At 42.5% G+C, this 27,923-nt stretch overlaps 1 protein-coding gene across 4 annotated transcripts in view; it reads left to right on the forward strand.

Moving 5' to 3' along the window:
* Nucleotides 1-27,923, forward strand: part of Gpat4 (glycerol-3-phosphate acyltransferase 4) — a 37,530-nt gene that overhangs the window by 1,558 nt on the left and 8,049 nt on the right. For 3 of the 4 annotated variants that reach the window (XM_063239891.1, XM_063239892.1, XM_003464618.5), the window contains exons 2-8: nucleotides 13,217-14,213; nucleotides 22,963-23,032; nucleotides 23,603-23,903; nucleotides 24,708-24,782; nucleotides 25,761-25,850; nucleotides 26,011-26,104; nucleotides 26,613-26,728. In XM_063239891.1, coding sequence (XP_063095961.1) covers nucleotides 14,049-14,213; nucleotides 22,963-23,032; nucleotides 23,603-23,903; nucleotides 24,708-24,782; nucleotides 25,761-25,850; nucleotides 26,011-26,104; nucleotides 26,613-26,728 — 911 coding nt within the window. In that variant the 5' untranslated portion in view covers nucleotides 13,217-14,048. The remainder of the gene's footprint in view (nucleotides 1-13,216; nucleotides 14,214-22,962; nucleotides 23,033-23,602; nucleotides 23,904-24,707; nucleotides 24,783-25,760; nucleotides 25,851-26,010; nucleotides 26,105-26,612; nucleotides 26,729-27,923) is intronic. The other variant, XM_063239893.1, reaches the window with a different exon arrangement.

Consider the following 27,923-nt stretch of genomic DNA (forward strand, 5'->3'; position numbering starts at 1 on the left):
AAACTTGGAGGAATTGTGAGCCAAATAACCCTTTCCCCTTTAGAGCTGTGGGTGTCTGATATTGTATCTCAAAAAAGAAAAAGTAACTAAGGTAGTGTCATGCACAGTTACACTGTACTTTTATTGAAACTGTCTAATATTAATAGTCCTTCAACTAAGAAATGTATAATGAGTTGGAGAAAGATCAGAAAAGGGTATCTAATGACCAGGCTGCTGGAAAACAGGTTAAAACCAAAACTGTTTCTGATTTTAGTGAGAACTTTGAGGTCATCTTATTCAGCTTCGCATTTGTGAGCCTTCAAGGTCCACAGAAGTTCAGTTACTTTAAAGAGACCAAACTGAGGCATGCTCATTTGTCTTTAGTTTCTTTCTGCAAAGAACAGAGAGAGGCTGTGACTAAAAACCCTATCACTCATGAAGGACTTGGATGGTAAACATGAACTTTCCCACCAAATACAGAATAGTGAAACTGGAAAGTGTGTCTCAAATTGTTTAAGATAAAACTTTGAAAATAGTAAGTTCTTACTATAGTTTTTAGGAGACCTAAGTATACCCTGGCCTCAGAAATACTAGACTGAAAATAAGAACAAGGTGAAAAAGGTTTAGATAATATTCACAGCTATTTAACACAGTAGTTACTCAGTGGGGAAATGGCTGGAAATGTAGCTTATCTCAGTGGTAGAGTACTTCTCTGTTGTGCATGAGGATTTGAGGATCAGCACCACCAAAAATAAAATTAAGTTAGAGTGATTTGGATTGCATCCTCACTGTTCTAATTTTTTTCCCTGCTCTTTTACGCTTGCTACTGAGAGAACAATTGTGTTCTGCTGTTCCCCCCCCATCAGATTTTATTGGTACATTTTAGATAATGATCACAATCGTCATAGAGATTTGTTCCTGTACAAAATATAACATTTTCCATTTCCCTCCCCTCCCTTCAAACCTTCCTCCGAGCAACACTTTTTGTAAAAGCTTTGTCATATTCTCCTGTAAATCCTTTTATTCATGAAGCTAAATGCTTCATCAGTTAGGCTTTTTCATAAAATCATGGTATGAATTTCTTAGCAGAGTTTGTGCTGTTTTTTTACCTCAAGAGAGATAAACTCAGCAGGAATGCATCATTAGGAGACTAGGATGCAGGAATACATACATCATGAGGATCGCCAGGCGGCAGGAATGCGTGTAAGAAATGCATCATTAGGAGGTTTTGTTGTTGGAACCTCGTGGAGCGCACCCGCACAATTCTAAGATGGCACCATGTCACTGGGCAGCAGTCTGACTGGATCGCTGTCGTGTGGGTGGTCCCTCTCTGACTGAAATGTCACTGTGCAGCACTCACTGTAGTTTTGCTTGTTTCCCCCTCTCCAAGGTGCTAGTGATGGAACTCAGGGCCTCCTAGCTGCAAGGGTTCTACAGCTAAGCCTTCTCACCCTTAACAGGGGGATAGTCTCCTTCTGTCAGGAGTGATGCAAAGAAACAAGTCTTTAAATGTAGAATTCCCTGAGTTTGTATAAAAGGCATATTATTTATGTGTTGTGAACTAATTGTAACTTAACTGGTGCAGTGATTGTTGTGCACATCCAGTGTAACATTTAGCAATAGAGCATTTTTTTTTGTCATGGTAAATCATAACCCCTATGTGTGGCCTCTGCCGGAAGAGGCCTGTGGCAAGTCTATCAGGAGTCTGACCTAACTTCCTAAGTGCTTTCTGCTTAACAAACCACTTCTCTCATGTGTGTGCATGTCCTGAAAAGTTAAACTTTTGTAAAGAAAATACATTGCTTTGTGGAAAACATTTGAGCCTCCTTAAGCACAAAGTAGCTACAAAGTTACTACAAGTAAATTGGACTAGGGCTTTATTATGACGTGGTTTACTTCAGCATGATTAGCTCACAGGGAGACTTGACTGAATGTCATCCTCTCCTGTGTTCTGAAGCTACATAATAGTGCTTCTGTAGTATGATTAATATTTCTTGAGAGAATGGAATTGGAGAGAAGATATGTTCTAAATACTAGGAATTTTCTGTAATTCTTGTAAGGTACTTTCTATTCTTTAAACCACATAACAGGTACATATGCCACAAACGGTTACTGGTTTGTCACCTTTCTTAGGCCTTTGTTTTGCCTATCATAATTGTATGTAACAATTGTACCTTCTTCTAAACACAAGATTTGTAGTACCAGAAAAATCTTCTATCATGGAGAATATAATACCTACTGTATGACTCTTCTTTTTTGTAAATTTGGTGCTGGAGATGGAACCCTGGCCTTCAGCATGCTGAGCACATGCAGTTATCACTGAACCATACCTTTAGCCTTTCCAAAGCAAAACAGAATTGGTGAGAACACTTCAATGCAGGAAGTCTAAGTAATTATGTATATAGGTCTTATAAACCAGAGAGTAACAACTGTACCTAGAACTGGTAAGTGTCAGAACCACAATAGCCTCATCAGACCCTAACAAGGAGTTGGGAGATCGTAAGAGAGGGGCCATCGTGCATGATAAAAATTGTTAGAGACTCTGAAAACCATGGCCTTGCACAAAGAATACTTATATTTTATTTATATATTTAGACCAATTTATGTAATCTGCATTTTACCTTTTAAAACTCTTACCCGTGATCTGTCATAGCATGCATATTCTGTATTGTACTCCACTGCTCATTCTTGAATAAATCCATTACAGTTTTAGAGACCCCCTCCACATCTTTTGTTAACTAAGTTGACAAACTTAAGAAAACGACTCTTGGTTCTAGTTCTCAGTCCTCTCTGGGTACTATTTTCTTCACACTTGTGAGGAATAGGGAGAGACAGAAAATGTTTTCATTTACCAATTGGAAATGAATTATATGATTGCCTTTAAATTTTTTTGATCAGTACTGTAGTAGAAATACAAACAGATGTATAATTTTAAATCCTGTCAATTAGCTTGATTTGATCATCCCACAATATATATGAGTATCAAAATAACACATTTGATCCCCATATATATATAATTATTTGTTAAGTCAGCATTTAAAACTTAAAAACTTGTATGAGTGTGAATGATGCTGGGGATGAAACCAGGGCCTCATGCATGCTAGGCAAGTGTTCTACCGCTGAACTTACATCTCATTCCTTAAAAATTTGGTTTTTTTCACACTCATGAGCTTGTGCTTTTGCCAGGCAGGTACAGAGCCACTGTTTTTTTGGTAGTGGTGGTGCTGTTTTTGTTTTGTGTGTGAGATAAAGTCTCCTTATGTAGTTCAGGATGGTCTTGAACTCATTATGTAGCTCAGGGTAATCTCGAACTCACAACGGTCCTCTTGCTTCAGGCTCCCAATGAAATCTGTTTAAAAAGTAAACAGGTGGAAATAATGTTAATATACTTTATTTAACTCAGTTTACTCAGAATATCACTTTAGTATGTAATCATTATAAAATTAATGAGCTCATTTGCCTATGAGTTTTCATCTCCTTAGCATACTTGTAGCATATTTCAGATGTGCAAAAGTTGCTTGTGTTAGTGGCTGCTCTGATGGACTGCGTAGATCTGTGCCAGTGGGATGTAAGTGTGTTTAACTGTTGTGCTTTACTGCTTCTGTGGCATTTCACAAGTTTAAAGACACATACACAAAAGTCTTGTTTTAGGAAGGAATTTTAAGATACATCTGATCTAATCACTGTAATACATCTTCCATTCTACAGAATCCAGATACATAGGAGTGTCCTGGGACATTCCTCCACGGCTGAGATTGAACCCAAGGCCTCTTGGATGCTAGGCAAGCACCCTTTCACTGAGCTGCACCTCACCCTGGCCCGTTCTTTGTTAACAACATGTCTGTCTATATATCTATCAGTCATCTGTCTTAGCTTATAAATGTAATACTTTCCACCATTCTGGTTGCAACCCAAGTTGGACAAAAACTAATCAAACTTCCCCATAAGGTCATTGAACCTAACCATTGAATTTGATTTGGTTCTTGTCCAGTTAGATTTGTGACCAGAATCATGGAAAGAATTAAGTTCATGAACAAGGTGCCACTGGGTATATATCTAGACATCTGTGAGATGAAAAAGGGAGAGGGGGAAGAGATATGTTGGGAATCCTAGAGACTTTAAATAAAATATAGCTACTAAATACAAATCATATGCTAGGCAGTTCAGCCATATAGTATATAGAATTCAGTTTAGTGGTTTTTATTGCTTTCACAGATGCATGCAGCCATCACCATAGTCAATTTTATTTTTTATTATTTATTTTGATAGTGGGAATCGAACTCTACCTCACACTTGTCAGGTAGGCACTGTGCCACTGAACTACATCCCCAGCCCATTTCATGGTCAGTTTTAGACTATTTTCATCACAAGAAGAAACCACTCCCATATCTATCCATTCTCCCTACTCTAAGCAACCACTCATCTACATTCTGCCTCAAGATTTTGCATTTACATATGAATAGAATGTTTTGTGACTGACTTCTGTCACTTAGCATGCTAGTTTCAAGGTTCATTCATGTTGTAATATGGATCAGCATTTTTCGTTTCATTTTGTAGCCAAATAATATTCCATTGTGTGGATATACCACACTTGTCAGTCAGTGGACATTTTGGTTGTTTCCATATTTAGAGTCTTGTGAATCATGCTCTAAGCACTCATATGCATCTTTGTTTTGTGCAGATAGTTGTTTTTATTTCTTTTGGGTAGATACCTAGGAGTGGAATTGCTAGGTCAGATGGTAGCTTGTGCCTAACCATTTTTTAAAGTATCTCAACTAGCTCACATTCCCACAAGAGTTGTATGAGGGGGGAATATGTGTGGTAGAGCCAGCCCAGGTTCATGTAGTTACTAATAAGCACATGCTGTACCACTGAGCTACATCTTTGGCCCCAGGCATTGGGGTTGGAGTCTCCACATTGAGATAAAACATGCACCTTACAACCACCAAGAAACAGAACACCACGACTCTCGCCATAGGGCATCCCCAGCACCCTCAGTCCCATGGGACAGTCAGCATATTGGGTGAGCCTCCAGTTTTCATAGTCCTGTGGTGCAGTTAAATCCTCTCACTAGCTTCATTCTACTTACAATTTGTTTATATTGTGTTCTCTTTTTTTAGTGTTTTAGGGTAGGGAACTAAGAATTTTCACTTAAGAATATTTGTGATCATAGTTGGTTTTTTCTGTTCCTACTTGTTTGCCGAGTTAATTGGTAATAATCCTTAACTCAATTCTGGTTACACATTAAAATCACCTGTTTCTTAGAAACAAATCCAGATGTTTCTAATAATTCAGGATCTGCCTTGCAGTTTTTCTTCAGTCACAAGTAGTCCTATAGAGCAAGCCTAAGGGAACTGGTGATTTATTTTGAAGCAGTTTGAGGAGTAGGAAGGCGTAGTGGTTAGAGAGCATAGACTCAGAGGCGGGCATTGGTTCTAATCCTGCTGGACCAGAAGCTGCTAATCCCGTGATCCCTGGGAAACTGATTTAGTCTTCTGAGTGTACTTAGTGTTCTCCTATCTCCAGGTTCACACAGTCCATACGTACAATTCAAATGTGGATTCCACGTGTGTAGTCAGCGCACCAGTGATGGCCTAAAACATGGTCTGGCTGCCTTTGTAGGCCCACACTGCTCTCAGCCCTGTCGTCTACGCACAGGTAGTTACTGTGCTAATGCAGAACTACTGTGACAGTGTCTTAGGCTTTGCTTATACAGTCACACAGCATACCTACCCTCTTTAATCCTTGAGCATTTCTTTTTCTTGTTTCTGCAGGAGTTTTGTTTTCTCCCAGTGCATGTGGAAACACTGGGCTGGCTTTGTTTTGCCTGCCTGTCATACCGCAGGTAATTTCTGGGTAGGATCACATGCTCCAGCCACTTTTCAGGAATTCTGAACACTTTTAGTCAAGAGTGATCATTGTACAAGAATTCATATTAGCATAATATCCATACTTCTTGGGAAACACCTTTAAATGCCCCTCCTTCTTCTTTGTGACAGGGATTTAGAGTAGAAATAAAAATAATAGTTCATGTATTTTGGAAATTCAGTATGTGTGAAGAGTGTTACTATCTCTTCTTTCAAACAGTCCTTTTTGTAGCTAATGTTGAACAGAAACTAGAAGAGATTAAGTAATTGACATAATTCTATTCATGCGAAGGGCCCCTATATACAAGCTCTGCTGTGTTTCTTTTGATTTTTGAAAAACGAGACTGTTAACCACCTTTGAAATGCAACTCTAAAGACAGAGTAAACAGTGACATCCCTCTTCTAGTCCTCCTGTAGGCAGCCAATGCCTTCTGTACTTCCCCACAGATATTCTTTGCAAATACATGTAAACTATATACATATATATCTATCCTCCCTCCCTTACCCTTCGTGTTTATTGTGGACGTTGATAACCATTTAGATCGAATATCCACCCCAAACCCTCATGTGTCCTTGTAGGTCTTTTGGAAGGTGATTGGATCACAGTGTTTCTCTATGTGGATTATAGCTGAATGTGCTGTTAGGGGCTGGATCTGGCTGGAAAGGTATCACTATGGGGATGACCTAGAAGGGTGTATTTCGCTCCCTGAATTTTCATTTCCTGGCTGCCATGACATGAGCAACTTTCCCACTGTTCCCATTCAACGTGGCGTGTCTGCTTTGGAACCAGCAGATTGTAGACTGCAACCTCTAAAACCTGAGAGCCAAGGCAACTCCTTAAGTAGCAGGAGTCAGGGGCTTTATCCCATTTAATCAGGATTGGTTCTTTTTTTTCTTGTCTTTTTCCTTTTTATCGGTACCAGGGATCGAACTCATGACTGCCTGCTTCCAAGGCAGGGTGCTTATGCCGCTGAGCTAAACCTCCAGCCCCCCAGGATTGGTTCTTAATACTCTGTATATAGAGGCATCTGTTTCCTTTTAACAGAGGAGTAATAGTAATATTCTGGTTTATCCTCCATTGACAGACATCGTTCTTTTCTTTGAATATGATGGGACACTCAGGTTCTCTAACCTCAGCATCTGGGGCAAGACTTTTTTTTTTTTTTTGGCAACACAGGATTGAACCTAGGCCCCTTGCACTGAACATCTCCAGCCCCTTTGTTTATTTTTCAGCTTGAGACATTTTACTAAGTGACTATGTTTCGGAGACTAGGCCCAAACTTGAGATCCTTCTGCCTTACCTCCCAGAGTGCTGGGATCCGGAGCATGTGCTGCCACACCCAGAGAGACAGAGGTAGCTTCCAGGAGGAGCCCTCCTGTGCCTTTAGCATTCTCTCAGCCCTCCAGGCACCAGGTAGTGATAGCATTCCCATTTCTGGTTGTGACAGCTAGAACTACCCACCAACATTGCCCATGAGGTCAGATATTGTCCCAGGTCAAAAGCACTGCTTTAGTGTGCCCTGAGGATAAATTTCTGTAAATGGAATTGTTGGATCTCAAGTTACATATATTTAAAATTTCTTTTATGGCTTTGCTAAATTGTTCTCCAAAGAGTCTGTACCATGTTACACAACCCCTTGTAGTATTTGAGAATGTCTTACCGTTCTTACCAGTTTAGTGGCTTATCATATCTTTTTTACCATGTAGTTTTTTTTTTGTCCAGTCCATTTTATAAGGTGGGGGGAGAAAAACCTAAAAATTCCAAGACACATCAATTAGGGGGCCACAGTGCACATTGTTATTCCCAAATCATTCACCCATAGCTCAAGACATCTGCTTACAATTATCTGAACAATACCAGCACAAATCTTGCTCTTCAGTGAACTGAGAAATCAGTAGTTACAACTATCAATAACTTTTATATATATATAGATATAGATATATATATAGATATATATATATATCTATATATACACACACACACACAGACACATACCTATGTTGTTACTTTCAACTTCTTACATTAGTGACAATATGATTTTTTTTCAAATCCATTTTATTCAAGAATAAAAAGACAGAAAAAAGAGGAATAATACAACAGAATTTCAAAACATGTCAGTCGGGGTCAACAATGGTGCATGCAGTGTGCACTGTCATCCCCAGATCATTCACCCAGAGTGCAAAACATCTGCATTAAGTTGTCCAAACAGTGGCTGTCCAAATCTTTCTCTTCAGCATGAATTCAGAGAAATCAGTAGCATAACTATCTTAACTTTTTTTTGGTACCAGGGATTGAACTCACAACCTCACATTTGCCAAGCAGGCACTTACGCCGCTGAGCTAAATCCCTGGCCCACTATTTTTTTATATAAATATACATATACATATACATATTTTTTCTTTTAGTTTGTCACACTAATGAAACAATATGATGTTTACACATGTGTCTTATTTATTTCACTAATCAATATGTTCCCAAGGTGCCTCCATTTACCTATAAAAGTGTCCAGTTTATCATTATTTATGGCTAATACTCCATTGTATAAAAATACCACATCTTTTTTATCCATTCTTCAGTTGATGGGCATTTAGGTTGTTTCTAAGATCTGGCTATTAAAAATTGTGCTGCTGTAAACATGGGTGTACATATATCGCTGTGGTACGTTTTTTAATCTTTTGGAAAATATCAAGAAGGGGAATAGCTGGGTCGAATGGGACCTGTAGTCCTAGTTTTTTGAGGAATCTCCGCTCTGATTTCCACAATGGTTGCACCAGTCTGCATTCCCAACAGTGGAGAAGGGTTTGGTTTTTTCCCCACAGCCCCGCCAGCATTTGTTACTGTTTTTTGTTTTGTTTTTTGGTGCCAGGGATCGGACTTGCAACCTTGCACTTGCCAGGCAGGCACTCAATGCCGCTGAGCTAAATCCTCAGCGATTTTCCTTTTCCTTTTTCTTTATTTTTTCTTTTTTCTTTCTTCTTCTTCTTCTTTTTTTTTTTTTTTTTGTACCGGGAATCAAACTCACGTGAGCTAGGGCCACTGAGCTAAATACCAGCCCTGATTTCCTGATACTAGCCATTCTTTCTGGGGTGAGGTTTGCCATGTAGTTTTAATTCATATTTCTGTTTTACAGCTAACCTTTTTATCATTTAGCACTTGGTAAGCACATTGTAATTTTTGGCCTGTGAATTTTGTAGTTTATATCCTACTGTGAAATCCTTTTCTCTCTAAGCTATCATAAAGTTTGGTGCCCAGACTGCATACAGTCATCTGGGTTTCTTATTACCCTGATGAAATGGTAAGATGTATCATCTGATAATCTGACAAGCATGTACTTGGTGTGCTTTAAAAATGCATATATCTGTGTATGGCCTAAGCATGTCTTTTTGACAAAATGACACTTTTAGAAAGCTTTTTGGGTTGGCATGTGGCATTTCTGTGGGCATATGTATTCTGGCAGTCATGGTCTAAGTCAGAGGAGACGTAGCTGAAAAGTTTTTGCTTCTGTAGTTGGGAGTGGTATAGTCTTCGTCATGTACCTTATGATGGCTCAGAACTAGTGTAGAGGACTTGATTTAAATTCAGTTGCTCTTATTTGATTCTTCTGTGTAGGTGTGTTTGCACCACTAAGCATCTAACCTCTAACATAGTGTCCAGTTCGTACTGATTACCTGCTAGATAGCTGTTGAATTAATAATCTGATCAGGCCCAGAACTGAGCCCTGAAGGCTCAGCCTTGCCATTCAGTGGACTGAAGAGTTTAGATGGCTTAGCAGTGAGCTCTGGTACCCTCCCAGGATGAAGCCAGCTTCCTTCCTGCGGACTCAGAACTAGCTGGTTTTTCTATTTTTCTCTGGAACATAAGTTCTTGGGGAACTTGGTGTCAAATGAATCAGTGAGTTTGGCTCGAAGCCAACTGTAGAAGTGAAGCGGAGGAATAAATTTCCCTTTGAATTAATGGCCACCTTGCCTCACACTTTGAAGAGGCCCTTGTTATCCTTACTTGAGTGAGATCCTCCCCTACATGAGCAGCTATCCAGAAGTTGTGGTTTGATCGTGTTCTAATGTGAGCAGTTTTTTTTGGTATTTTTAGAGATCAGAGTATTGAGGAGGCCAGAAAACACCAGATACCTCTGTAATAGTTGTATGGAGTTGTTTGTTTGTTGTTGTTGGTATCAGGGATCTAATTCATGACCTCATGCTTACCAGGCAAGTGCTGAAGCCATAAATGCCTGGCTCCCAACACCAGATATCTCTGACTTCGATGGTTTTTCTACTGATCCCCGAAAATGTTTGGACATTTATTTGTTAATTGCTGTTTGCATTTTGTTTCCTTTAGTTCTAAGAATTTAGGTAAGGATTAGTGTTGGCTCAGTAACTTGTTTGGTTAGTTGGATGTTCCCTGTTTGGTAGAGTTCAGGGGGTGGAGAGGGACAAGGGGAGAAGTCACCTCTGAGGGAGGAGAGAATAACTAACTGGGTCATATGTCAGATAGTAAATATTTTAGATTTTTGCAGGCTGTGGTCTCTTTCACATATTCTGTGTGTTTTATATCTCTTCAAAGATGTATAAACCAGGCTTGGAGTACAGCTCAGTGGTAGAGCTTTCAGAGGTATGTCGGAAGCCCTGGTTTCAACCTACATACCACAAAAAAGCACACCCAAAATGATGTGTAGCTTGGGAGCCTTATAAAAGAGACCAGAGTCAATTCTTTTTGAGATAGCAGGAGGCATTATGGTAACCATTGTTGATCATCTTGTATTATGTTTTTACATTATCTATTATTACATATCTATCATGTCCATCCTTTTGATTTGACTGACCCTGTTCTGTTATGTCACATTTGGTTTTACTCTCTTCCAAAAAAGTAATAAGAACTGTGAGAGTAATAAAACCCAAAATGTGTAATAGTCATTGTACAAAAGAATCCTCTCTTTTGAAGAGAGTGCTCTAAACGATATAACTGCATGTATATTTAAGTGTATAAGATAGACAATGATATTATTGAGTTTTGTTGGATCATTGAACAGAACTGTTTGCAACCTCACTGTTTGAATGTCCACTTTATATGCTTTAATTTTGTAACTTGAGCAAATATTTCTAAGATGACAATATGTAATCCATTAACTAGTGATTTCCTGTTTATTTTTTTTTCTGAAATTCTATATAGCATGTACCCTTTTTCTGCTTTTTTTTTTCTTTTTCTCCTTAAATAAAATTTAAAAAAAAAAAGAGAGAGAGACCAGAGTGAGCATTGGCCGCCACACAGGTTATAGTTTGCCAGTCCTTGAACTTGGTGAAGAAATTAGCCTGTTGCTACATGTGTTTACTTAACTGTTTCAGGAACATGAACCCAGAATAACCCTGAGAATTCTCAGTTGATAGTGATCCAAAGAAGAGCTGTCCAAACTTTGGTTTTTAGGGTCACAAGGGTTTTTGTGACAGTCACTTTGAATCTGTGGAATTTAAGGTGACCCTGGCCAGTAGGACAGAGGGTTCTTGCTGTGTCTCTTCCATGAGAGTGCTGGCCAAGGGGAGCAGAGGCCAGGAATGGGTGAGTGGGGCGGGACATGCATACAGCTTAGTTGCTTTGGGATGTTGTTAAGAGTCTGGCACGTCCTGTGAGTTTTGCCAGTTTATAAAAGTGAAAGAGCACATCTGTACCTTGAGTTCTGAGAACTCTGCATTCCAGTATACCTGAATCCAGACCTGCCTTGTGGTTTTTCTCTCATCATAAGAAGCTCTGCAGAGCAGGTCTGGTGTGAGGGAAGTGTGGATTTATTTGAGGTTACTTCAGGAAGGCCCAGTAGTTAATAAGTGTGGGCTCAGGGACAGGCACTTATCCTGAGTTTCTCTGCTCCTTCATCTGTCTGTGACCCTGGGCAATTTACTTTGCCTTCAAGCCCTCAGTATGCTTTCCTCTAAATGGCAGTGAGAGTAGTAGCTCCCCTGGGGTTGTAAGAATTGAGAAATGTGTAAAAGGCTTACTAGCTCAGTGTCTGATGAGTAGTAAGTGTTCAGGAAATGTTTGCAATAATAATGTGACAGTGGAAGAAGTGTGGAGGAACTAGTGTACGTGACTCAGTGCTACAGAAATACCATGTCTGGTTGAGCACTTGACCACTACTGAGTGGGCATGTGTCTGTTGCAACACAGAACTGCATACATGTCTGCACCTTTTCATGTCCTGATTTGGAAAGTGAAGATAATACAGGTTGACCTGTAGGGTAGGAGTTAACTAACTGAGGTAACAGGTTTTTTATGAAGTGTTGGATAAAATTTAAGATAAAGTCAATGTGTCTATTCAGTTTCTTGAACTAACACATGCTTTGGGACAGAGCCAGGAGGTGAGGCATGTGAGCCAGAATGTTTTGCTAAGGTCTAGAGAGGTAGGCTAGTGGCTAGAGTGTGACTAGCCAGGGCAAGGTGATGGAATCAGTTCCCCAGCACCTTGGGGGAAAAGCCAGAGACTGGACAGGAAGCACCCAGATTCAGAACTGTGAAACTTGTGATTTGGAATGAATGCTATAAAATTGGAACGTCAGCTGCATTGAAATGCCTTCTTGTGTAGCTCATATTGGAAGCCAGGCTAACGAAGCTTAATCTCTGTGGAGGAAAATGTGATCATATCATGCAAAATAAAAATGTGTATTTACTTTTCCCCTGAAATTCCATTTCTAAGACTTTATCCTGGAAGTGTATTTGCTATGTACATTTTTATACTAAATTATATATGCACATACTTACTGTTACATTATTTATAATGACAAAAAAGTGGAACTAGCAGTGTCTAGCCTTAGAAGACTGGTTGCCTCAGTCCTAGTACAGTCTCAGCTAAACACTATGCATCTGCAGAGTGCGGGAGTGCTGTGTGTGCTGATGGAACTCGCTTCTGAGACTGGTTAAGCTAAAGCAACAAAATGAAAAGCAAGGTGAAGAACAATGTGTATTTTATGCTGTACTGGTTGCCAGGCTGGTGGCAGGAAGGGAGGGAACATTGTGATTTCCTTGTCTAAGCAGAGACTATTTGGGAAGGATATGAAGCTGGTAATGTGTTGCATCTGTGGAGAGGAACTCTTGAGTAACTTGGGGACAGGTAAGAGGGAGATTTGTGGTTCATAGGTTTGCCTTTCTTCCTCTGAAACATCTTACACACACACAGTCTGTTCACAGTTACTATCATTGGAGTTGAAGACTATGAAATGTAGTGTGTTTCCTCCCACACCTGTGTCTGGTCTCTTTAACCTTGATGGCTTAAGAAGCTGGCCTGCTGGTAGGCTTACCCTGAAACAGCCCTTCCCTCCCACACACAAAGCACTTTGGCCTTTACTCTTGATTTCTGTGACTGATGATGTTTCTGTTTCCACCCCCAGCTCTGGCAGCATGTAAACAGCTTTTTGCCAAGAACCCAGGTCACCACTGAGAAGAGGGTCTTGAGGGAGAAGAGTATCAGGAGGACACCAATGCCAGGCGCGTGTGGAATTACACTCACTGCAAGCAGCATGCCGCACTCTGTGTCAGCTCCCGTGTCCTGGCAAAGGCTGGGGCTCTCCAGGTAGGAGGGTCCTGGGGCAGAAGCACCAGGAGCCTCTTGGGGAAGAATGGGGCCAGACACGAACTCTCCACAGTGAGCATAGTTTTCAGTTTATGAAGGAATTGAAGAAAATAATTATTTAATTTCCACACAATCACATTCAGAAGTCTTCTGTGTGATTGCCAGCAGTCAGCCCCTCCGTAGAAGTTACCAGGATTTTTCTGGCACCAATGTGAACTCTTTTTGGTACTTCTGGCAATACGGATCTGCTGGACAGACTTAGCTACTGAATGCTGCAAGGCAGGAAAAAGAGAAAAACCTCTGGAAGAAGCATCAGGAAGGCTGAACAGAGACCCTTGTTGGCTCCCACTTGTACCGAAGCTCAGCCTGCACTCGGATGCTGTTAACTGAAGACTCCTGCTGTGTTCACCGCAAAGGCCATCTGCTCTGGGGAGAGCTGGCGTTTTGGGGCTGCCTTTCGTGGCTCTTCTCTCTTGTCATTCTGCCTCCGTGCCTTCTGTGCAGGCAGTTGAATGATGTGAACTTTAGGATGGAGTTTGGTACTCTTGGGGGTCTGACTTCTTTTCCTGGGCTGGTGCTGTTGGAAAGGGCCACCTGAAGGCTGTGTTTGTGTGTGGGAAAGAAGGCACTGCCTGGCCGGATCCTCCACCATGTTCCTGTTGCTGCCTTTTGACAGCCTGATTGTCAGCCTTCTGGGCATCTCCCTGACAGTCCTCTTCACTCTCCTGCTTGTTTTCATCATAGTCCCTGCCATTTTTGGAGTCTCCTTTGGTATTCGAAAGCTCTACATGAAAACATTGCTAAAAATCTTTGCGGTGAGTTGTGTGGTGTTACAGTAGGTGCTTTATGGAAAGCAGTGTTCTTAGCAGAGAGTTGTTCTTACCTGGCTGGGGGTTGTTTCTTTATTGGTTGTGGAGGAAATTGGGAGAATGGCAGGTAGTATCTAGAGAAAAAGAATAACTAAATGTGTACTTTTGAAAGCCTGCAGCAATCTTTTTCAACTAAAACTAAAGCTGCTTGTATATTTGACTCATGCTGAGCAAGGAGCCCTGTGACGCCACAGCTCACCTCCTTATTTCACAAAGAGAAGGGGCTTAAAGTAGTCATGCCAGACTCTGCCTTCTCTTATGTAACAGGTGTTGTGCACACTGATGTTGCTGATGTATGTTCTTCCTCGTGAGCCTTTGTCTCCTCCATACATTTTTCTAGGTTGTTGCATTTCAGACAAAAAGAACCAACAGAAAAAGACGTTTGAGTCATTTTCTGAAAGATAGAGGATAATAAATTTCTGAATATATTTTAGAATTTGCCTAATTATGTCGTTAAACAGAACTGATTGCATTATAAAGGCAACAAGGGAGTGATTGCTTCCCGGAAGTTGATCTGTACCACAAGACTTACTACCTAGTCAGAGATTTGGTAATTCAGTGAAATGTCTATTTTCCAATAGTCCTCACATCTTCAGGAATTAATTTTGGTTTTTTGGGGGTTTTTTTGAGACGAGGTCTTACTATTTAGTTTAAGCTGGCCTTAAACCTACTGTATAACCCAGGCTGACCTCAGGCTCTCTTACCAGCCTCCCAGGTGCTGGGGTTACAGGCATGCACCACTGTGCGTGGCAGGAATTCTTTTCCACCTTTAAAACCATGTGCAATTTTGAGTACTGCACTTGTCATGGTAAAAACAATACAGCGTTACTTCATGCGGTGTCTTACAGTTTTATTTTGGTTTTTTTGGCAGTGCTGAGGATCAGATACCCATGACCTTCTCATGCTTAGCTCTGCTCAGTGGCATAAGTGCCTGCCTGGCAAGCATGAGGAGGTGGTGAGCTGAATCCCCAGTGCCAATAAATAAATAAATAAAATAATTGTTTTCATTTTACTTTGTTTCCTTAAAATTTCATTGGTAGACAGCATAAATATCTATATTTTATCAACAAAGAAAAAGACTTAGATTAAATGAAGTATTAGAGTGTTACATTTCCATAAGAAGTATTTACATTTGTGGCATAGAACTGTGGGCCTTATCTTTTTTTGCCACTTAGTATGTTGATAGGAATATTTCTTTCACACATTTAAAGAAGTTGAGGTGATACTGACACAACATAAATAATGGTATGGTATGCAGCCAGCACTTGTCTCATACATTGTTGTCACTTACACAGTAGCTGGTGCCCAGTTACATTCTGTCCGTGGGTTTACCTCTTCTAGGTATTTCATATAAGTAGAATTATGTAAAGCATGTCCTTTTTTTCTGGCTTCCAGGTAACATAACTTAATTGGGGTGGGGGGGTTGGTACTGGGGATTGAATCTAAGGCTTTTGCACTGGGTTTGAGGTACATACCAAAGTGTTTAAGACACAGTCACCAAGTTGCCCATGCTAGACTCAAATCCCGATACCCTCCTAGAGTATTGGCATTACAGACATGTGCTACCACACTTGCCTTAATGTTATTAAGGTTTGTCTTTGTCAGTATTTCATGCATGCACGTGTGTGTATGTGTGTGTGTGTGTGTATATACTGTCCTGTGGTATCTGACCATAATTGGCTTACCCATTCATCCACCAACGGACACTGGTGGGCTATTTGCACCTCTTGGCTGTTGTGAGAAGTGCTGATAGGAAGCTGCAAGTTTGATTACCTCTTTTCCAGAGTCTTGTCTCTGGGCTCTACTCATGGTGGTCTCTGGACTTACGTGTATCTAGTCTTCCCTTTTCAGTAAACTGGACATCAGCAGCATGTATTACTTAGGAGCCGGTTCAAAATGAAGATCTTAGACCCCTGTAGATCTACTGAATTAGAATTCTGATTTTAACAACTTATAAGTGATTCATTCACACATTAAAATCTAAGAAATGGTTGGTCTTTGAACTGGCTATTTTACTAATATAGTAATTAATCAAGAAAAGGGATTTTCATATTTCAGCTCAAGAAAATGTTTAACTGACCAGAAGACCCCTGTGGATAGTATAACTTAGTACCCATACCGTCCTACACCAGGACAAAATTAGTGAAATAAATGTCAGATTTTTAGGAGATAAGAATGATGTTTGGCTTTCATTCAAGTTTATACAAGGGATTAATTCATGGATCGATAGAAATTATCTTTTTTTTTTTTTTTGAAACAGGGTCTCACAGCAGCCCTGAATTCTCTAATGTAGACCAGGCTGGCTTTAAACTGTCTGCACATCTCCTACCTCAGCCTCTCAAGTGCTGGGATTGCAGGCATGTACCACCACATCCAGTAGAAATTTTCATTTTTAAAATGTAATGAATGAGAATTATGAGCCTAAGATGTTTTGTGCTCTGGGTGAATGACTGGGGGATGACAATGTACAATGTACATTGTTACCCCCTGATTGGTGTGCTTTGAAATTTTGTTAGAATTTTTTTCTTTTTCTGTTTATCTTTGAATAAAATAGACTTGGGGTAAAAAAGAATTATGAGCCTAGGTTTCTCTCCTGTAGTACTTAATATTTAACTTGGATAACTAGGACAAAAGGTTTAAAATCCATTCCTTTACCCTATTTTGAATATTTCTTCAAAGTTAATAATTTAAAGCTAATAGCCAAGTAAATCTTTCTTGCAACTATATTTTCAAAATGTATGTTTCTATGATTTTTACTGTAGGTTATAGTGATACAATGGAAAATTCATTAAACGTTGGGCCAACCTGTGGGGTATGTAATCTTCATTGATCAGCGAGTACTTGCAGGCCAGATCTTGAAAACACCTGGTTTAGGTCAGAGTGATGTGGAAGTAGTAGTGAAGTTGTGAGTGTATTTGTAACCTCAGATTAAGAATATCAGTAAATAGGAGCTGGGGATGTGGGCCAGTGGTAGAGTGTGTTTCTAGCATCTCTAAGACTCTGCTTTCAAGCCCCAGCGATGCAAAAAAAAGTTTTCAAAACATAGATTTGTACCTTTTACTCCCGAAGCACCCAGAGGCTTCAGCATAGCCAGTTCCTGGGCCATGCCTTGCTGAGCTCCATGGTTACAAGGTGGCTGCGTGCTGCAGTGAGGGGTGGTCCTAATGTTCTGCTATCACACTGGGGATTTAACATAAGAGTTAGGGGGAAGTAAACTTTAGTCCATAGGAAGGAGAGACCTTTATTTTACCTTTTTTAGTTTCTTCCACTTTTTCCTAAAAATTGGAGTGATACAAATAATTTTGGACCTGAAAGGAAGCTCAGAGATGTTAATAACACCTGGGGAAGCATTTTGGAAAGTACTGTACTTTGGGACTTTAGCATCTGGTTTTAATAGATCTAGGTGGACATTTAAAAAAAAATTTCCCAGGAACTCTTGTGTCAGTGATGTCTAATGACTCTGATTCTCAGCCCACTCCTTCCACCCTCCATGTCGGCTTCCTTAGTGGTTTGTCTCTAGCCAGTAGGGTGTGGTGGGCATGATGCTGTGTGAATGTAAGGTTATTTCAGAAAAGGCAGTATAATGGCTGTCTGGCTCTTTTAGCTGCTTGTTCCTGGATGTGCTCCCACAATGTGAGGAAGTCAGGCCATGTGGAGGTGTTGGAGCTCACTGCCCCAGGAAGGCTCAGGCAGCCAGCATCAGACATCCGCGCTGAAGTCCACAGGCCTCTAAGGGTCCAGCTCCTGGCTTCCACCCACCTAGACGTGCAGTCTGTGGGTTTAAGAACAAGATAAATGGGGTGGGGTTTGAAGCCGTTAAGTATTGAGGTAGTTTGTCTTATAGCAACAAGTGACCAAAGCATATACTATTAGAGAGTTTCAAGCATTCATCCTTGTCATAGCTTCTCCTACCTTCAGTTTAAATTTGTTACTTTTTGCAGTGCTGTGGTTTAAATCCAGGACCTTGCACTTGCTAGGCAAGTACTCTGCCACCGAACTCCTCCATTCCCAGCTCTGTTTAACTGAGATAGGGTCTTACTGAGCTCCCTAGGCTGGCCTTGAATTTGTAACCCTCCTGTCCCTACCTGCTGAGTAGCTGGAATCACAACTGTGTACTGCTGTGACTAGCTTTTTGTAAAAATCATGGTTCTAGTTTATGGTGAAGTAATAATTTTACTTCAGCATTTTATCAGCAGTCTTTACATTTTACTTGATAATCTTCATAAAGATAATTAAAACTGACTATCTAGAATTCATGCTGTGCCTGTCCACATCTCTGTGTGTGTTTCACACATGCAGTCCTGGCTTACCAGCTGGTCTCCCACACTTTCTTCTTTGTAAGGTTTCCAGGAGAAGATGTTTGTATACCTGCCTCAGAGAGGTAGGGAGGATGTGCCTGGATTATTGCCAGCCTGTCCCTTCCATGGCCATGAGCCCACTGCAAGTCCTGAAGTGATAAGTCACTGAAGACTATTGTGTGCAAACAGCGTGTCAGTTCCTCGGCTTTTTTTTTTCCTCCTTTTATTGCTTGAGGTTCTCTCTACTCAGTAGTAATGCTCAGTTTCTGGAGTAGAGTTCCTAGGAATGGACCTTCAACTGGGTTAAGAATAACTTGGAATAAGGGAGAGAAGAAGACTAAGCTATATAGGAGGAAGGGTGAAAACAAATGACTTGTTTTCCTGCAATGAAAGGAATCGACTAGATTGGAGTAGAGAAGATGGGGCCCTTGCCATCCACGGTGTTCAGCTCCACAGCAAGCGTTGGAAGAGAGTTGCAGAAAAAGTGGTGGTTGTGGGAGAGATGGAGACAGGACTCCAACAGTAGCGATGTCATATGTGCAGTTTTGGGCTCTGGCAGCTCTTCAGTACTTTCCTGTGAGAGCTGTAAGTTTGACTTTGGCCATGTTGTATTTTTCATCAAGAGAGAATTCCTGCCTTAGGTAGCTATGGGAAAGAGGAGGTGTTAATTACAACCTTGGGTGGATTAAAGACACACTGCAGGAGAGAAGGATGATTGTGGCAAGGAAAGTGATAAAAGTTTCAGAATTAACCATTTCAAGTGTGTTTCCTTGCTTGGAGATTTTGCTAAAGAGAAGAGTCTGGAGTTGATGAATTAAACACAGCCCTGTAGATGCCTACTTTGCCTGTGATGGAATCCACATGTGCACATGGGCAAGTTCTGACCCAGCCCCTAGGCATTTGTAGTTCAGTGGGGGAGACAGTGTACTTTTTACCAAGCTTCTAATGCGCTATCCTCTTTTTAATACCTAGTTCAGATGAAAATCTAATGTGAAATGCTGCCTACGCATCCTGTAGTCAGACTCCGTCTGAATTAGTTATACATCACATGCTGTCATTAATGCATTGAAAACTGACAGCATTGGTAGATGAAGGCAGAGGAGAGATGACAGCATTGTCAGATGAAGGCAGTTAAATAGCAGTTGTAGGCAAGGGAATATTGGAGTGAAGGAGGGAGCTGTGAAGCACAAGCTGTTTGCGTAAGACCGTGCACCTGGGTGGAGGATGGCTAGGGCCCTGTGACATGGACAGAGGAGACTGCCAAAGAGGGACCTCTGCAGCTCTGGGAATGTGTGCTCCCAGCCTCCTAGCATGCCACGTAGCCAAAGCTGCTGGCCTGCAGAATTGGGAATAGGGAATTGGCACTTGTGTGAACCAGGAGAAAGTTGACAGCAGCTGTATGGCCCTTACAGCTGACGCAGGGAGAGAAGAGAGCTGTTGAACTATGAAGTCTGCTTGGGAAATGGAACTGATGGGTGATCAAGCCTGCCTGTTTGTTTGTTGTGTAGTTCATGATAGCCTTGAACTCATTATGTAGCTCAGGCTGGCCTCAAACTCAGGATGATCCTCCTGCATCAGCCTCTGGAGTGCTGAGTTTGCAGACGTGTGCCACCACACCCAGCATAAGCCTGGATTTTTAAAGTCTGGTTCTTTAGATGAATCTGGCCCACAGGAAAATGCAGTGGACCCAAATAGAGAGAGTTCTAGAGATTACTTTTGCTGATGGTTCATGCTTACTCTTTTGATTATGATAATTCCAAAACTGTGGTCTGCAACAGAATGAATAACTAGCAAAGTGCCCCATGGAAGAAACACTTGCATTTCCCCTGCCAAGGTCTCTGTGCAGTTTAATGTTACTTACTGGAAGAGTGCAGTGTTGTTAATTCCCTTAAACTGTTTCTTTTCTGGGAGAAGCTGAAAAGGAATACCAAGTAATCGAATATTGAATAGCCTTGCAAGTGGCAAATCAGATTAGGGGAAAAGGACTTTTATGGCGAAATGAACTCTGAACTGAGGAGCTTAACTTTATTCTAAATATCCGAAAACTGTATTTCTTAACGTGACAGCTCAGAGAAGCCAATTGTGTAATTACCAGGCATTGCTGCCGTGGGCTTATTTGTGGAATAATAGAAAGTATATTTGGTCTTTGTGCCCAGTTCCTACATAGAGCTCCTAAAACCCTCAGAATTTTCCAAGAGCTCATAATGTCTTCACAGTGAGACCTTTGCACACACTTGAGTTTATGCTAATGCAATGACAAGGATAACCCTCAGGTAGTTTCAGGATGGGCCTGGGCACCAGGAAGGTCCAGTGATTAGAAGGCTGAGATTTTTAGCCCATCTGCCAGCATCTGGAAGATTGATAGCTGGAGTTTTGATTTTGTGGGACTCCATAAAACTCTTGAGTAATATCGATAAACTGGATGTTGTGAGGCTGGTGTGCCCACAGAGAGCCTGGAACCTGCGCTTCCGCCCCTCAGAACCTTCCTTTTGTGCCGCCTTCTGGCTTGTCCCGAGTAGTATCATCTGTAATAAATCATATATGTAAGTAAAATGTTTGTTCTCTGAGTTCTGCAGGACATTCTAGCAAACAGCCATGTCCAAGGAGGTGATTGGTTGTGGAAACAGTCAATCATAGTGAAGGACTTGTGATTGGTGGCTCATGTGAGATTGTGTTGTAGGACTGTTTCTGTGACTCTCAGCTATCTCCAGGCAGGTAGTGTCACAGCCAAGTTGAAGGGGACACCTATCTGGTGTCCAAGGAAGTTTGCCTGGATGTGTGTGGGTTTCTCCATATCTGGTGTTTGAAGTGTGGTTCACAAATAAGGTGTAGGAAAAGAGCCCTGATTTCATATGTCACTTGTCTGTTGAAATCTGCCTGCCTTGTCAGTACTGAATCAAGTACTGTATTACTCTTAAAACTATTCTTACAACACCACTGCAGGGTTCTGGTCAAAATGTGACCCCTAATGTTGAGTGCGTGACTGGTGTCTCCATATGCTCTGGGCCTCCTGTAAATTCTTGTCCTTTTCACCTTGTTAGTAGTTCGAGGAAACCAGGTAGAATTTTATTTTAGGGATTATAGTAACTTTTTCTAGAAAAGATCATTCAGAGAGTGAACCAGAAGACATCAACAATCAGACTGCTCAACTATGGAAAATAGATTAAATGAGTTTTCTTGTCTTTGACTCTTTGAGTGGATGACTGCGCTACCGTTTTTTCCTAGACAGTGTCATTTGAAGAAGTTTCCGGATGAGGTCATTCCCTGATTAAACTCAGTCCTGCTTTCGGCTTTGCTAGACTGTGCAGAGCAGTCTAACTGCTCCTTTAGGCTCTGCCAGCAGGATCTACCCCAGACGCCTTGGGCCATGTGCATCTTTCTGTGTCATGGCTTGATAAGGTTCTTTTCCACCTTGCACAACTGGGCACAGAAGTTGGAAAAGAGATCTTTTCAAATCTCTTGGCTGTTTCCTTAATTTGCAGTGAGTGTGTGTGTGTGTGTGTGTGTGTGTGTGTGTGGCATAGTAATGGAACCTCGGGTCAAGTACACACCAGCCAGCACTTTAGCACTGAGCTATATCTCTGTTCCTACCTTGGCTTGTTGGCACAGCAAGCGGGGATGAGTGAACTAGCTTGATGTACCCCTCATCGTGTGACAGGGGAGTCCTGGCTTCTGGCTCCCATCCACTCCTGTTTGGAGAGTTGTGATGAAGGTAGAGAGCTCCCAAGAACACTTCCTTCTTTCTCCTGCTCTTCCACAGTCCATGGATTTTAGTTACGTGTCTTTCATTTTCTAGTTCTGTCACATACACAATATCCTTTGACCCTACAAAGTAGGAGGTTGACATAATCTTGTCCTAGTTTTGAGTAGGATAAATTGTCTGAGGAGCATGGCTAGTAAGTGTTAAACTTGGGAATTGAACATGGATTTTTCCAAATCTCCAGATAGGGTATTTTTCCCCCTTTGATACTTTGAAGCCAGTCGTAGGCCTTTTTGTAGTAAAGTTACTTCTGTTGACTAGACATAAATTAAGCCTCTTTGCTGTTGAAAACTAAAATGGCTGCTTTCTGGGAGTAAGTTGGTGGCGGGCAGGAGCACATCAGGCAGGCAGTGGTTGGAAGGTTGTGTCGTGTGATGTTGGTGGTGGCACAGAGTTCCTTGAAGTGTCACAGAGACTGGGGCAGTGAAAAGGGAAGCTGGAGCGTCTGGCTTTCTGGGCTGTGAGAGTTTCCGGCCTGGGCCCTGGTTGTCCAGGGGGCTTGGTGGGGGTATGTGTATCCCTTTGGCATGAGTGGCTTGACACATGTGGGCCTGGGTGATGGGGACTCACGGATGAGTGGCTCACCACCTGAGAGGGACCTCATTCTTGTTCCTGTGTTTCACCATTTCCTCCACAGTGGGCTACTTTGAGAATGGAAAGAGGAGCCAAGGAGAAGAACCACCAGCTCTACAAGCCTTACACCAATGGTGAGCCTGCGCCCTGACCTCAGCCTCAAAGGGTTCTTTGAAATACGTTCATTCCTTAGTGCTTTGATGCACATGCGTAGTCTATTTTCTGTTGCTAAGGTGGATCTCATCTTACAGAGAAAAATGTTTCTTGGACTTAAGTTCTGGAGAGTGGAAAGTCAGATAGTGTGGTGCTGACCAGGGGCGCTGACTGACCCCACTGAGGCAGACGGCATCCCAGTGCAGAGTGTGCAAGTGGAAGAAGGGAAAATAGAGTAGATCACACAGTGAGGTGGGGAGGGACCAGGCTTACTGCTTTATAAAACCACGCGCGCTCGAGGAGCCTGTCCACTTCTGCAGACCCATCAGCCCGAATGGCAGCATCCTGTGACCCAGTCTCTGCACTGTGCCCTGCTGCTCAGAGAGCTGCTGCACTGGGAGTCAGGCTTCCAGTTGATGAACCTCCAGAGGACGTGCAGACCGTGCCCATCTGCAGCACGCACATGCCCCGCAGGCTGCCTAAGCCGAGCGCGCCCTGTTTTCTGCAGCTCTCTCCCAGTGTGCTGTTTCACAGGACCTTCTCTTTTGCAGGAATCATTGCAAAGGACCCCACTTCTCTAGAAGAGGAGATCAAAGAAATTCGTCGAAGTGGTAGTAGTAAGGCTCTGGATAATACTCCAGAGTTTGAGCTCTCAGACATTTTCTACTTCTGCCGGAAAGGAATGGAGACCATTATGGATGATGAGGTGACAAAGAGATTCTCAGCAGAGGAACTAGAATCCTGGAACCTGCTCAGCAGAACCAATTACAACTTCCAGTACATCAGCCTTCGGCTGACTGTCTTGTGGGGGTTAGGAGTGCTGATTCGCTACTGCTTCCTTCTCCCACTCAGGTGAGGACAGGGCCTGGATGGAACAAAAAATGTTGGTGTTCTGCCCACACTTGGGGTGTGGTCTGTCTGTTGATCCGTCTTTCTATCCATCCATTGTCCCCGCTGTTCCTTTCACCATGTTTCTGTGTTTTCCCCTTTTCGAAAGATGGTGTAGCTCTTGAGTGGCCAGTTCATCTGACTCTTAGAAGGATGCTCTGGTGATTATCCTTTCTTTAAAGGCCCTTGAAATTCTCTGCATATCAGCCCAATGTAGTTAAGTTTCTTGAAGACCTGTCCATTATATAAATGAGCTAAACACAAGGAGAGAGAACGTCGTGTACTTCTGGCTGCTTGACCTGGCATGGCCTTCTTCCTCAAGCTAGCCTCTTAAATACAGAGACCATATTGACCTCCCCGAATTTTCTGTGCCACGTGTTGTTCTCTGTATGTCTTACCAGGTACCTGTCACCTTCAGGCTCTGCCTCGTTTCTCAGAGCGACTTCACTTCTGCCAGGCCGTGATGCCAAAGGGAAGTGTTCTACAGCAGGACAGGGATGTGTATTCAGAGGGGCGGCAACCCCTGTGGGCAACATAGCCGGCGTTAAGGCTTTCCTGTTCTGGCTGCGTGGGGCCAGAGGACATGGGCCAGCTGGGAGCCTGAGAAGCCTGAGCCTCAGCTCCGTGTCCATTGGGCCTCCCAGTGACTGCTCCCATGGGTTGGAATTCTTCTGTAGCTCTCAGGAGATTACATTGTGAGCAACGGTTCTGTACACTGACTTGTATGCTTGCATTGCTTTAGTGTTTGAACTTGTCTTTTCCTTGCAGGATAGCTCTGGCATTCACAGGGATTAGCCTTCTGGTGGTGGGCACAACCTTGGTGGGATACTTGCCGAATGGGAGGTGAGTAGAACACAGGCATGTGTGGGGCGCATTCGTTCTGGAAGGGTAACTCAAGTTAAAGGCTAGGTTGCCCCTCAAATACCAACCCAAGTCACTTCATTTTAGGTGATCCTGGGTAACAGTGGCATCAGAGGTCAAGGCTTTTACTTTGTGAGCCATCTTGGTCTCTGACTATTCTTTTTGCCTTCCAACCCTCACATTTTTTGCATTTTTAAAGACCAAAAGTCCACCAAAACGTAGACTACAGGGCCCAAGTCTTAACAAATTTTATTTCATTTGTCTGTTTACGTGTTTTTTGAGACAAGAGTCTTGCTATGCGTTGCAGGCTGGCGTGGAACTCTCAGCCATCCTCTTCCTCAGTCCCCAGGTAGTACTGGGAGTACGGGTGTGCACCCCGTGCCTGGCAGGGTATTGACAGATTTTAACATACTTAGTCTTGGGCATTCAGCTAGGCTGATAAATGGACAAAAGGATAAGGAAGAGTAAGGTTTTTAAAAGTACCTTGAAATGTAGGTGAGTTTTGCGTTTTTCAAAGGAAGCTTTGCTCCCTCAGGCTAGCAGACCTGCACTGCTGGTTTTGCTGAGGAGGCTGGACTCTGGCCTGGCCTGCCTGTGGGCTGCCTCAGGGGTAGGAATCTAGGGGAATTCTAGCCCTGCAGGTTCTCAGCCATTGACTTAGGTGAGCAGGTGTCATCTCACGGCTATTTCTTCGTTTCCTCATTGTGAACATAAAAATGCTGACTTATCACAGGTTTTACCATATGTGTTTACATCTGTAAAAATACTATGTTGGGCTAGGGATTTAACTCAGTGGCATAAGTGCCTGCCTGGCAAATGTGAGGTCGTGAGTTTGATCACCAGTACAAAAAAGAAAAAAAAAACACAACTGTGTTGCAGCCTGCTCAGTGGTTAGAATCAGCAGTTTGTCCTGTCTTCCTGTATGTGAAACAGAATCCAAAACCTGCCCCTGTATTGCAGGTTTAAGGAGTTCTTGAGTAAACACGTTCACCTCATGTGTTACCGAATCTGTGTGCGTGCCCTGACTGCCATCATCACCTATCATGACAGGTAGGGAGCAGCATGGCTACAGAGGGAAGTGGGCTGGCCAGGGCATCCCCAGCTTCTTGGCCCAGTGGGAAGAAGTGGTGTGTTGAGCTCTTGATGTGTCTGTGCTCTGGGGTGTGTTCTGAGTTTTTGTTGCCTACATACATTTTTGTTTTACACCCAGGAAGAACAGACCAAGAAATGGTGGCATTTGTGTGGCTAATCACACATCTCCTATCGACGTTATCATTTTAGCCAGTGACGGCTACTACGCCATGGTGAGTCTGTGTTCTTGAGGTCAGACTTCCAGGAGGCTTCTAGAGCTCTCATAGAACACTTTCTAAGGGCATAAACGTACAAACTTTTTATATGTTTGCTCAGATGTTGCCCAGAGGCTTGTTGGCTGAGGAGTGACTTGAGACTTAAATCTAAGGTCCACTGAGCAGACAGATCGAGGCAGGTTGTCCTGTGGACTGTGCAGGTGCGGGAGCAGGGAAAGATCCAGCCATGACTGGGTACATCGTGCAGAATTGCCCAGGGAGGGGTGTTGTATTCAAGGAATCACTCCTTTATTTTGTTTAACAGTTTTCAGTTGTCTTTTTACATGCCTGGTCGATCACTATGAGAAGAAATTTAGAGTCTAGGGAGTCTGCATTGTGGTTCCCTGGTAGTGGGAACCCTGCCTTTAAGTCCTATTACAGAGCGAGACATCAGGGTGCATATTTGGTGGACTGGGGGTTTGTATGAACCAGCTTCATTATTAATTACTGCTTTGTCTGAGACTAGGTGGGTCAAGTGCATGGAGGACTCATGGGTGTGATTCAGAGAGCCATGGTGAAAGCCTGTCCCCACGTCTGGTTTGAGCGGTCTGAAGTGAAAGACCGCCACCTGGTGGCTAAGAGGTAATCCGACAGGGTACTGTTTGTTTCTTTGCCAGAAGAAAATGTCGTTCAAGGACGTTACAATTAGAATGCTTTCTACACTCAGCCTGTGCTGTTCTTGTTATACATTTCCCCTGAAAGATGGAATATAAAGTAGAATCCTGACCGTTGCTTACTTACATAGTAATGTTTCATTCTACCCATTCCAGCAAATACGAACTTCTATTGCACTTAGAAGTCTCAAAATGAAAAACAATAAAAGAAATCTCAGATTGATTCATTGTCACAAATAAAAACCGACATAAGACAGTGGAGCAAAGTGCTGCTGTGTTCTCACTTCTTGTGTGAACAGTGCCCAGAGCTTTGCAGTAGACAGAAAGGCATCAGACTCAATTGAGACCATCTTCCATACAGACAGGTGAACCCTCACCAGATTCCCTTTGGCTCAGGGATAGAGTTTTGAGCCAGGCGGCACTGGCTGGAGGTCTGTCAGTCGGTTTTCTGCAGTTATAACAGTATCTAAAACTGAGTAATTTATAAAGGAAATCCCTAGATCCATAGCTTTGAAGGCTGGGAAGTCTAACATTGGGTCCCACATCTGGGAAGGCCTCTTGTGCTTTGTCATAACATAGCAGAAAAGCAGAAGGGCAAGCAGGTGTGTGCAGAAGAGACAAAATAGCCACACATGGTAGTGCACACCTGGAATACCAGCTGCTCAGGAAGCTGAGAAGGAATTGCAAGTTTGAGCCTAACCTGGTCAACTTGGCAAGACCTGTCTTATAATGAAAGAAGCTACGGATAGCTCAGTGGTAAAGTGCTTGCCTGCCAGGCATGGAGCCCTGGGTTCAATCCCCAATCAGTCAAGTCAGTTAGGGGCTGCTTTTGCTTGGTAACAGCTTATTCTGGAGGTAACTCATGCAGTCACATGGAAACTAGTTGCTCTTTACTAATGATCTAATCACCACTTCAAGACTCTATCCACCACTACCGCCATAATGACTATTAAATTTATCCATGAGTTTCTGGGCGACAGACCACAGCAAGGTCCAGCTCAGTGCAGCAACTGGGCAACCTGCCACAAAGGTTGGTTAAGCGTTCTGTATGTGAAGCTGTTGCTCCAAGAGAATACTTGACCTGAGCACAGACTAACATGTACGGGACGGGCTGCCATTTCTGTCTCGCTCCCAGGTGGCTGTGATTCGAACTTCTCTGCCGG

This window comes from Cavia porcellus, unplaced genomic scaffold, assembly GCF_034190915.1.
Source record: "Cavia porcellus strain 051 isolate PalLab524CR breed Dunkin Hartley unplaced genomic scaffold, mCavPor4.1 scaffold_29, whole genome shotgun sequence".
Taxonomy (NCBI): domain Eukaryota; kingdom Metazoa; phylum Chordata; class Mammalia; order Rodentia; family Caviidae; genus Cavia; species Cavia porcellus.